At 40.4% G+C, this 12615-nt stretch overlaps 1 protein-coding gene across 1 annotated transcript; it reads right to left on the bottom strand.

Annotated features, from left to right (window-relative positions):
• Positions 1-2526: 2526 nt before the first annotated feature.
• kiaa0040 (KIAA0040 ortholog) lies at positions 2527-9109 on the bottom strand. The gene is made up of 2 exons (XM_074689073.1): positions 8889-9109; positions 2527-4001 (listed from the first exon to the last, which is right to left on the bottom strand). Exon 2 carries the CDS (start codon positions 3313-3315, stop codon positions 2980-2982), a length of 336 nt encoding a protein of 111 aa, XP_074545174.1. The 5' UTR covers positions 3316-4001; positions 8889-9109; the 3' UTR covers positions 2527-2979.
• Positions 9110-12615: the final 3506 nt, after the last annotated feature.

Here is a 12615-nt window from a genome sequence, read left to right as displayed (position 1 = left end):
AATCTGTCTGCGCAGTAATGAAATGAGCTGGGCCTGTTTTCCCAGCAGCACTTGAGCTAGGAGATCAACTCAGTGCCAGCGTAAGCTAATGCATAAAGATGAATTTACTACTGAGACACTTCTGCTTAATTGGGCTTTGGGATGTCATATTCTTAAGAGTAAAAAAAACAGCCATCAGACACAATCCACTTGAAGTCCAATAACTTATTTCAGGGTTTCTTTGCTGCTTAAACATTTGGGGAAAAGTGTGCTAATTTGTAGAATTTTAAAACTTGCTTTTTAAAAACCTATCAATGTGCATTTTGAAACAATTACTCACACAAAATAAATGCTGCTAACAAACCTGGGCTTGTATTTATCAAACCTCTGAGGTGTAAAGTGTTGATACTAAAAGACAATTTAAGGAAGAGAAACAGAGACCATTTTTACTGATGTAGAAACACTCTTCAGGAGCAGCTGTGAACTGATAACAAGATAATTTCATAGATGATTTTCACATACATAACTGCCCTTTACTTGTTTGAATATGGTTTCAGTTCATGTTGATTTTGTTGTTCCCTATGGGGCAAGATAAAGGCTTAACTAATTGCTGGTCTGGTTCTGTACATATTGAGCAGTATTGTCTTATTTAAAGGCCATCACTGCTTTGTTTTTGGCTGTAAACAGCCACATAGTTCCATGCACAAGCTTCCCATCTCAGAAGAAGACAAGACTAAGTGGCTAGAGTTCATTTATCAAGGAAATGTGCCAGCTACACTCAGTCAAACTGTGCATGTGTGCTAGTCACTTTACGGCCGACTGCTTTTCCAACTTTGGACAGTACAACAGAAAGATAGCGAATAGACTGGTCCTGAATCCAGGCGCATTACCAACCATCTACCAACAAACCTCAGACCCTGGAAATGTGAGTATTTTAAATGCTGTGTGCTGTGGAGCAGATGTAAGAGCTTTTCCTCAGGATCCCCTCTGTCTCTGTGTTAACTTCAGGATGCTAACTTTAGCTGCGGTTAGCCTGTTGTTTTAGCCTGTAATGTTACGGTAAACGAGCTTCACTGTTTTCTAAACATTGTGCACTCGGAGCTTGTGGCGCCGCTCTCAGTGACGCGGAAGAGTGGGGTGGTATCACAGGCAGCTCATTTACATACGAAGCCACGCCCACTAAATCAGAGCGTTCTGAACAGAGGGGCTATGAGAGTCTGGAAACTATGCTGCTGTGCTTGACTTATTGGCGTTTTGTACCAAAAAATGTTACTACCATTACATGAAGACATCAATGATCCATATTAAACTGCAGAAGAGGAGCAGAATATGGGACCTTTAACAAAAGTATTGTTACTTTATTTTAAAACTCAGACTTGTTCTGGAATATGTGTATCTGGGGGGTAGAAAAAAGGCTACTTGCTTAGTGTGCTGTCAACTGTCTTATCTTGCAAGTCCTCTCTTACAGCTGTTTCAGGCATATAAATACATACTATACAGTTATACAATAAAGAAACTGTCAGTCTTATTGATGATGAATTTTGTAGATCCTACAAACGAAACTGGATGCAAAAATAGGCCGAAGAGGACAAATTTGCTGAGGGTGGTAATTATGTGTATTACATGGAAGACAAATGACAGGCTTAAACTATCTGATCCTCTATACCTTTGTTATCCCTCAAAAACATCTTGTATGTTTCTGTGTTGCAGATATAAATTTTATCCGATGACCAAGTTATCAAAGGTCTGGAGTATTTCAACAAAGTGCACTTTATTTACGTATACAGTTTGCTTAAATACAAAAACTAAATTAATACAGGCTGGTATTAACATGAAAAATTTAAACAATGATTTTCTCCATGGTTTGTTGAAAGGTTTGTTATTTAGCCAGAATTAATTTAAACTTTTTGGATGCTGTTGGTTTTGCCTGTGAAGCTCACAGGACCTGAATATTACAACACTCCCAAACTAAGAGAAGTGCCTCTCTGGAGTCGACATTGTTCTTTTTTTTTTTTTTTAAGTAAAGTAACTGTAGAAAGTCTTCTCACGGCGTCCAGTTAAACTTTTTGGAAGGCAGAGGCTTTAACTTTACAAAGAGTCAATCACCAGCCCGGAGTGTGAAGAGTGGGAACCATTACAGCTGTCTGAACACTGTGCTCAGCTTAAATTGGCCCTCTCTCTTTTCCAAATACAGATGCAATGAATTTCACAAGGGAGCTCTAAGAACAAAGTGCTCTCAATAACACTGTACTTCTCTATCTCTTTCTCTCTCTCTCTTTCTCACACACACACACACATATATGCACTTTCTTGCTCGCACACACTTGCAGGTTTGACTGACAGTAAAAAAAGACAGGCAACATGATAGTTCAGAAATATATATATATACCCTTTGTATATATACATATATATATATATATATATATATATACCCTTTCTGTATGTATATATATATATATATATATATATATATATATATATATATATATATATATATATATATATATATATATATATATATATATATATATATATATATATATATATATATATATATTAAACCACCTGAGCCCCAGTGCACGGAATCTTTTTGATGCACAATGTCAAGGCCCACCACAGGGGGCATTTTGGCTTCACTGTAGTACACTGGGAGGGGATGGAAACGCGTCATCCATCTTTATGTACAGTTAAAGGTACATGTATTCATTTTTTTTAAGCGTCTAATGTGTACCAAACACCAAAAGATGTCATACAAAATGTAAACATTTTCTTCAAATAAGATCAAATGAATAAAAGAAGAATCTGTACAACTTTGTACACTTTTTACATAGTTTTAAACAGTTTATACAGTTTGATGACTGTTTCATAATAAGGTCCTCCCTGTTCCCTCCAGTATTGTCTGTAACCTCCTTTAAGTCCTGAAAAGTTTCAAACTTTTGAAAATCTCCATTAAATGTCCCCCCAGGGTCAGCTGTTTGCTGACAAAGAAAAACTGGTATCCTACACCATAGCCAGGTTGACCCTATCAGGTGTCATTGGCCCGGTCTTGACAGAGATCCACAGGTCTTCAGTATTGTTGGCTGAGTTCTTCTTCTTCTTTGTTTCTGACCTTGTGGTTGCCATAGAGTCTCTGCAGCAGCAGCAACAGCAGCTGTTGGCATGGCGACAGCAGCAGCAGTGACAGCACACCACCAGGGTTGTGAGGAGGACGAGCAGGGGGAGAGTCAGGAGGACGATCAGGCAGACCGTGTTGTAGACCCCCTGGTTGTGTTTTTCTGTAGCAAAGTTCCAGAGTTGGTTGAAAAACTCCTGGATGCTGTCGGTTTTTCCATCCATGGTGTTCAGATATGGAGCGGTGGCTCCTTTCAATTAAGTCTGTCTGGTGGTTGTAAAGTTTTAATAAATCCTTTGGAGGGTTTTTGAAGTTTGGAAGTCAGTTAATGTGTGTGGGACTGCTGGAGACACTGAAATAATTAAGATACACTGTTCATTTAGATAAAAGTTTTTTAATGTTATCTGGATCCAGCTTTGAAGCTCTCCCAGTGTTCATCAACCACTCCAACAGCTGTCAGCACAGATATTTTGGGGGGGCTTGAACCATCATAAGCTATTTATAACAATCAAAGTTCACTCTACCTATGGGGTTCGTGCGTGTGCTCAGACCTGTGTTGTTAAATGGAAACTCTGGGAGAATGGAGAGTGACTTCATGTATGCCTTCTTTCCTCATATGTCCCTTGAGGGGGTTTTCAAAGCAGAAACGTTCTTTAGAGTAATCCAAAGGCTTAGTTTGTTTACAGCAATGTGAACTTTGAATCCCTGCAGTTGTAATATATCTGATCTGGATGCAGGATGAAGAAGCCAAAACCTGCTCTTCAGCCAAGTTTGTTTATACCACTTGGCATTCTTCAAAGTGTTTTCTTGCTTTTTGTCTTCCCTTCCCTTGAATCCTCTTATCCTCTTGCCCTTTGGCTTTTGTCTTAGTTTATCCCGTCTGCGGAAAGATGGTTCGATTCTGCCGTGTCTGTGAAACAGAAAAACAAAGAGAAAGTGAACACGCAGAGACATTTGGTTTTCTAGCAGACAGCTCGTCTACATCCTCCACTCTTTTTCCTTCCCTGCCTCCAATCCATCTTTCTGTCTCTGTCTGAAACATCTTTACTCCCGCCTCCCCCATCCTCTTCTTTGTCTCGTCAATGTCAGCTTCAGATTTTCAGCTTTCCCCTCATTAATACTGCAGAGGAGTCATTCAGGATTCAGGACAGCTCGCGCTGAGTCCCGCTGAGGAATACAGGGGCATAGAGAGGGAGGGAGACAGAGAGTGTGTGTGAGGTAAGGCCAGGCAGAGATAGAGGGCACCAATCTTTCTAAGAGTCCCGCTGAGACGAAGCAAAACTGAGTGACAGAGAACAAAAAAGGAAGAGAGGAGGGTGAGAGGTAGACCTGCTGCCGGAGACTCATCTGAATATACCCGTCTAATAGTTCCCACTGGAGGAGAGGGATGGAACCTAGCTCAACTTTTCATAAATGTCTGATTGCAACATTTTCCTCTGGCCTGAGATGAAATCTCTTCTTAACAGCTCTCCTGGAGGAAAAAAAAAGACACTGAGCTGCTTCAGTTGGTGAAGTAGGTCTGATAAAAGAAGCCAGTCTTGATTAAGTCAGTGGCCTTGAGGCGACAATTTTATTTAACTGGTGTCAAATAACTTGAGTTTTTTTCACGATTTCAAACACAATTTGACTCAAGAACATCCTGAATATTATCTGCAGCTCACAGCTACTAAGCGTCTCTGTGCTGGATGCAAGACGGGCAAAGATTTCTTATCTCATATTTTGTGCTTCTTCGGCAGAAGAAAAAAAAATTAAAAAGAGAGAGAAGGGTGGGGTGGTGGTGGTGGGGGAAGAGTGCACCTGCAAATAGGTTTTGTATGACTGTCTCTGTGTGTTACGTCTCATGTGTGAAATTGGTTTACCGGCACAGGCCCGCTTACTTTCCTCCTGTTGGTTTGCTCAACAGGAAGCTCTGCACTTCAAGGTAGCAGCTAAAAAAATCAAAATTTGACAACAGAGAAGAAGCAGTCTCGTCTCTCAAATAGAAGAATCTGAAATAAATCATCACATCTGTTACACTGCATTCAGACAGGGTGTTCTTTCTTTCTGTCTTATTTGCTATATTTATTTTAAACATTAAGCAGCTACGTCTCACTCAAGATATTACTGGAGTAAGTGCATGTATTGGTAGGGCAAGATAGTTGTTTCATTTCTCTAATGCACGCATGGTATGGTCTTTTTTTTTTACTTCAGGGCCCTCTTGCATGTCATAAGAGAAAAAGAAAGGTCAAAACCACTAAAAGGAGAGGGCTGTGCTGCAGAAAATTCAAGAACTTAAAGGTCCCATATTATGCAAAAATCACTTTATTAACTCTTTAAGTCAAATTCGTGGGTCTTTGGCTTTCCTCCCAGCCCACAAAATGGGAAATTTAATGACAAAACCTGTACATAGTAGTGCTTGTGAATATAAAATCCTGACCTAAAACTAGCTGTTTGGATTTTGGTGATTTAATCCCTGCTGCTGGAGAGAAATCTCTACAGCAGTGGGGAGAAGAATGCTAAAGTTGAATAGCCATCACTGCTCTGTTTTTGGCTGTAAACAGCCACATAGTTCCATGCACATTCTCCCATCTCGGAAGAAGACAAGACTTAGTGGCTAGAGTTCATTTATGAAGGAAATGTACCAGCTACACTCAGTAAAACTGTGCATGTGTGTGCTGGTCACTTCACAGCCGACTGCTTTTCCAACTTTGGACAGTACAACAGAGGGCTAGTGAATAGACTGGTCCTGAATCCAGGCGCATTACCAACCTTCCGCCAACAAACCTCGGACCCTGGAAATGTGAGTATTTTAAATGCTGTGTACTATGGAGCAGATGTAAGAGCTTTTCCTCAGTGTCCCCCCTGTCTCTGTGTTAGCTTCAGGATGCTAACTTTAGCTGCGGTTAGCCTGTTGTTTTAGCCTGTAATGTTACGGTAAACGAGCTTCACTGTTTTCTTAACATTGTGTACTCGGAGCTCGTGGCGCTGCTCTCAGTGACGTGGAAGAGTAGGGCGGTATCAGCGGTGGCTCATTTACGTATGAAGGTCACGCCCACTAAATCAGAGCGTTCTGAACAGAGGGGCTATGAGAGCCTGGAAACAATGCTGCTGTGTTTGATTTATTGGCTTTTTGGACCAAAAAATGTTACTACCATTTCATGAAGACATCAATGATTAAACAGCAGAAAAGGAGCATAATATGGGACCTATAATACTTGTTAATTGTCTTGCAATTTTTGCCCAAACTTTTTTCCTTTGTGCTTTACTTTCACTTTCCTTTCATGCCTAACCATAACAATTCACACCAAGGACAACAAAATTAACAGCTGCCTCAGTAAATCACTACAAATAAAACCAAAAGGCATAAGAAATGTTCCAGAAATGAACTGGTTTGTTTGTGCTCTCAGAAGTGCTCTACAATTAGTTTCTTCTTGTAACAGCGGTAAAGTTTTTTTTCCCTTTCTGCATTTAATTATAGGATCAGGGTGATTGTATACTTATGTACCATGTGTAACTTCTGTTCCAGTTTCTGTTGTTCCATTTAGCAGCAGAAGGAAAAGCATCACTGGTAAGAAATGCTAGAAAACATCAAATTTCTTATTTGTGAATAGATTGTCAACTTAAAATATTGTGTTAGAGAGGACAAAAAATTACATAAATGCTTAAATGCTTGGAGGAGGATGTGAGTCATGTTAATCAAAATGTTTCTTCCTTTGAAGCACTCTATTTCAGAACCCATTGGCAATCATGGTCATAGTCTATCACTGTCTGAGGAGAGGCGATGTCTGCTTTGGGAAACAGATGCCAACTTTTCAGTGTGAGCCAGCAATTACAGAAATGATTTCCAGCCAAGGCTTCCTTTCCATGCTGAATTTACATCTGCGACATAAACACATACCCTGGGATAATACACAGGTTAGTCTCAATTGAACAGTCGAACACACAGATACTGCTCTGTGGGAACCCAAAACAGAAACCTGCTTATTGCAATTGCCTACAATTTAAGGAGTGTAAATAGTGTTGATTCAATGCAAGCATGATTGCACAAGCACAAAGATATCTGTCAATAAAGAAACATTAATATTCACTAAATTACTGCCTATAGGAACCAGGATGTAATCTGGCTCTGCCTGTTTTTGCTCTCCTCTCTGATCGTTTTTCCTGCTTACTTCAACAAGTTTTATCCGAACATAAAACAGAACACTTCCCATGCTGAAAACCCAGACCCCATGTAATAGCCTTTTTTTTTAATGTACATTTTTAAATAGAGGTCATGGACTGTATAAAACATGTAGTCCTCCAATGCTTTAGACTTTGCTCTACTTTTGAATTCATATTTCATAATTAACTTCCGCTCAGCAGACTGCCTATTGTTGGGACTCACAATGTCACTGAGTTATTCTTGATTCACTTCCCTGTAAGAGCATGTTATCGCTGGCTGTTCGGCAGCTTTGTCTCCATTCTGAGCTCACATTATGAAAAGAGTGTCAACACAACAAACCAGAGTCACTGAGCAATAAGTCTACAGGAGAGAGGCAAAGGCCAGGAGCAGCTCAGAGGACGGATCCATCTCTACAGAGGAGATGACTAATAATGTATCACCAGCCAAGTCATTATCAGAGCTGGGAAGTGTCAGCATTATTGTTTCACAGGAGTCACATGAAGAATAAGATCACAGGCTGTGATGGCTGTTTGTAGATGAACTGTAAAGACTGTTAAAGTTTCCAGTTAGGCGGTTCCACTTTGACTGTGATTGTGCCTCTTTCTTTCATGCTATTGTCATCACTGTGTGAGTAAACACCCAGGACAGAATTTCTGCGAAGATGCAGGAAAAAAGAGAAGTCAAGATGATGAAACTGTCCATACAGAAAAAAAAAAGATTTAAATAATTTCCTGTATCATCTTTCTGTGATGCCTTCTTAAGTCTCTCGCTGGGTCCTTCACTTTCTCATGACATCGTGCTCTCCTACAGCCATTCATATACAGGAAAAGGCCGTTTCTGGGGCACACAAAGCCAGGAAGGGGCTGAGAAAAATGTTATGATTGCACTCATTTAGCCCCCGCTGCTTTTTGAGGAACATGTGCGACCTAAAAGACAAAGTTGTGACAGAAGGCAAGGCAGGAATCTTTAATGAGTGGCCCCGAGCACATGGTCAGGGCATATCCTTCATACACTCGTATCAATGCGAAAATATGTGGACTTTTACTCGAGTCAGGCAAAAGGTTCATTTTATTTTTCATTGCTAGAATAACTACAGCTTTTTCAATAGTGGCCTGTTGATGATACAGAAAATTGAGGTCTTTACATTGAGCAAGAGCAAAAGCTCAAGCCAAGACATCTCAGACTTGTTTCAACTTAAACCTGAAGGGGTGAAACATGCAAAGCGATACTTCTATATTTAAAGTCAGGGAAGAAGAAGGATTATCTTTCTCTGATTCCATAGATTATATTCTGTATGGTCTTTTTTTAGAAACTACAGAGGTTATAAAAGACTTTAAAACTATTTGAGACCAATCATGTTTTTCAAAACATCTCAAAGAGCACTTTACAGTGAAGCTCCACTGCACTCAAAAGGCAGGAAGAAGCTTATCAGCATTTTGTTGTAACTTGTCAAACATCCTGTCAAATCTAACCACAGCCAGAGAATTTTTTTTTTATATCAAGGAGTTTGAAAAGCAGCAGCAGTTTTCTCTCTTTTTCTTTTTTTAACACAAGTAAATTACGGAACAAAAAAGCAACAAAAGCTAAAACAAACCACTTTAAAGAAAGTGTTGCAAGTTTCTGGCTCTTAAGATCTCTTTGAAAGCAGCACCTTACCCCGCAGGCACGTGTGAAGTGTCAGGTCAGCTCTCCTCTCCCGTCTGATCCAGTCAGCTGCTCAAACTTCTACTGTTTCTGTTTTGGCATCTGGCTTCTGCTCTGTTCTGGTCCCCCTCACCCAGACATCTTGACAAGTCTTCACTTTCTGTTCCTGTTTCCCTCTCTGCCCTTGTTTCCCGTACTTCTCTCTCTCTCGCTGGCTATGTGTTTGTGTGTGTGTGTGTGTGAGTGTGTGTGTGTGTGTGTTTTGGTCACGTCACTGCTGCACCCTGCCCACTTTGTGTAAGAATGGGCCCTCTGTCTGTTCCTGCGCGGGGAGGTGGATTCTTGTGGTTTCTTTGCTGCGCTCACTCATACGCTGAATGATGTCAGACGGGGTGGGAAAGTTAGGTAAACTGAACATGGAGTGAAATCATCAGAAGCTTTTAATAACTGTGTCTCTAAGCTGAATCAGGATATGAAAACTCAGGCCATCTCACACTTACTTCATGCTTCAGTGCTTTTCTAAGATTTGACACTTAACATTTATAACAGAAACTACTAAACTCATCTCAAAACTTGAAAAACATAACAAGAAAAGGGAAGCACAGCAGATAACTGTGTAGTAAGTGCTAAGCATGAAAGGGTGAGGTTAGAGCGCAGACTTTTCTGATGCCTGTGGCGTTGTAGTCATGGCCCTTTCAGCTCAGTCAAGCAAAAGATGGTTTGATAAAATAGGAGAACAAAAAGCTCTCCTAACATTAGGTAGCAGTCCATTCGATCCTCAGAGAGGAAGTTGTGTGTTAATGGGTGCAGACTCAAATACTGTACATGTACCCACACACTGTGTCCTGTGTGTTTGTGATCATACAGCATGGAAGGCTCAATTTATAAAGTCAGAGAATGATTTGTTTACTTCATATTTAAACATCTGGAAAAGCACTTGGAGAGAACTTTGGTCCTACTTTAATGTTATACTCCCTTTCAGCAGACTGTCTGCAACAATTTGCTGTTAGTTGCAGGGTTGTACAATAATTTGTTACCTGACAGTGTTGAAAATTATGATGACCCAGTACATATTTCATATTCTGGATCTCAGTATCCAGAATATTGGCAGGATCTGGATCGTACTTTTACATCTGTCAGAAATTATGGTGACCTTGTCTTGTATTGTTTTGCAAAGCAATCCGACCATTTATCGTGGAGTTATATACACATATGGTGAAAACGACCCTATCTCAAATTGATACAGAAGCCTTAAAAAAAATCTTGGATCCAGACCATAGACTGTATAAAACAAAGACGCAGTCTGGCTGACGTCACCCGTCTGTTTCTGAAACGGAAAATGAAGCGCATCGGCTATAGCGGCCATATTGGTAGTGGCAAGGGCTTCACCAACAGCCATAGGGTGCCTGTCGGTCTCGTGACCCTCAGCTGTGCCTCTTATTGGGGGAGCTCGCGATCTTAATATCCTCTGAATGGCTGAGTTAGAAAAAAAATTCACCCCCTGTACAGTGTGTGCCGGTAGTAAAATAAGCAACTCAGACAGGAGACTTTTTTTGAACCAGGCTGTAAATAGGTTACTTTCTGCTTTGAAAATGGCTTTTTTTTGGCTTGGTGTGTATGTGACTTCCGGTACTTCCAGAGTCAGCCTCAAGCGAACACACACAAGAAACAGCAGATTTTAGCACTTCCACATTGTCTCATATGCTCAGACCGGAAGTTGCCGCTTGATCCAGACAGTAATCTGGATCCCCTTCAAAATGTAACCACTTCTTCCTTATACCATTTTGAACATTTCCTGCACTGCAAAAACTGAAATCTTATCAAGTGTTTTTGTCTTATTTTCAGTAGAAAATTCCTTTTTAGACTCAATATGAGCCAAATTCACATGACCAATCCAGAAACTGTCTTGTTTAAAGTTATTTAAGGACAAAAATGAGGTCTGAATTGCTCATAACCAGTTAAAAAATCTGCCAATGGAACAAGAGAAAAGTTACTTGTATTAAGACATTGTCTCAGTCTCAAGGAAATTTTCAAGCAATTTTTTCTTGTCCCATTGGCAGATTTTTTTACTGGTTACAAGCGATCCAAACCTCATTTTTGTACTGAGATAACTTGAAACAAGACATTTTTCTGGATTGATAAGTTGAAAGTGGCTCATATCGAGTATAATAAGACAATTTTTACTTAAAAAAAGACAAAAACACTTGATAAGATTTCAGTTTTTTGCAGTGTGGAAATTTCATCAAGGTCTGTTTGTTAATTTTTGAGTCATGTTGTTCACAGACAAACAAACAAACGGACAGACAGACAGACAAACTCTCCCAAAAACATATCCTCTGCCAAAGAGGTAACAAGTCTATTGCAGTGACAGAATTTAGCTATTAATAGTCTTACAAAATAACAACAAACATAAGGAATTTATCACACTCTAAACTATCAGATTTATATTGTTTTTACTGAGTCAACTCTCTCGAGAACACGCTTCATACCTATGTGACAGGCTGAACATGCACTGTGTTTTCTCATCGCTACAGGGCATAGTTACATGAAAATTGATGAGACAAGCCTCACCATGCAGGTGTGTCAGAGATTTCAGATAAATAGTAACCAACACACCCACACCCACACACTCCCTCACTCACGTGCAGGGCAGACACTGAGAGTGCAGCCTAACTGGCACAGAGTGTAGTGCCGCTCCAAAGTGAAGTATAACCCAGCTGCTGCTGCTGAGGCCCTACAGTGTCCAGTCACCTCCAGCAAGTGTTGATTAATGGCCTGAGTGCAGCGGCACTTTTCCTGATGGAAGTCCTTCTTTACTGCAGTTACATGAAAATGATTTCACTCTTGGTTCCATTTGCTGCTTTTGAATGCTTCTGCTCATGTTTTTGGAGGTTGAAGTCTTTGTTTCTCTGCTTTTTGCTCCGTCATGTAAATATCATGCAATCGATCCAGCTTTAAAAGACAAGGAGTCAGCTCTTACTTAAAGGAGGAGGTCGAGTACACATGAGTGCTGTATAATTGGGGGATAAAGGAAACATATGAATACTGTTATTGTTGTTTTTTCTTGATGGATGATTTACTGTGCTCTCACATATAAGGCCTCTATTGTGCCTTCCATTTCCTCAAAGCATACCTTATGTTCGCTTTACATTGCAGTGGCCCTTGTTAGAGTCCCATTTCCTCCACGGAAACCCTACTCTCCATTTGCACTCTGTTGACCCTGTACTATTATGGGAATAGCTCCCATCTGCTGTATAGAAATGATATTCTCAGCGGGGCTTACCTGTGAGAGGAAGCTCATGTAGTATATCCCTTTATCCAACTTTGGTCTAAGGCAGAACAAATTACAGGAAGAGAGCTGAGCTCACTGTGGATCACCGATCAAACAACCATGATAGCAGAAAAAAGAAGAGACAGTGACATTACTAGTAGCATTACCAAAAGCCTTGTGGAATTACTGGTCTGTGCTAGAGGGCATTACAATTCATTGCGACCTGCTGGTTCTGCCAACACACACTGATGTATGAGGGAGCGTGAACCCAACACTGTGCACTCTGTGAGCTCTTGAATGTGAGCGCTAATGAAAAGTGACTAAAGGGTTGCTCTAGTGGAATCTGACAAGTGTCCAGAAATAGACGGCTAATAAAACAAGAGTCCCCAGGGGCAAACCTTAGCTGTGATTTAATGCTGTAAAATGTTTGAGCCCAGCACTGAGAGACAGGGAAAGATAGAGAAAGTC

The sequence above is a fragment of the Halichoeres trimaculatus genome, unplaced genomic scaffold (genome assembly GCF_033239565.1).
Source record: "Halichoeres trimaculatus isolate MK-OKI-2021-1 unplaced genomic scaffold, fHalTri1.1 fHalTri1_scaffold_15, whole genome shotgun sequence".
NCBI lineage: Eukaryota > Metazoa > Chordata > Actinopteri > Labriformes > Labridae > Halichoeres > Halichoeres trimaculatus.
Note: the sequence above shows the minus strand (reverse complement) of the source record. Positions and strands in the feature narration are given on the sequence as shown.

Coding starts and splice junctions, on each gene's coding strand:
- kiaa0040 (XM_074689073.1), bottom strand. CDS start 3,315: ATGGATGGAAAAACCGACAGCATCCAGGAGTTTTTCAACCAACTCTGG.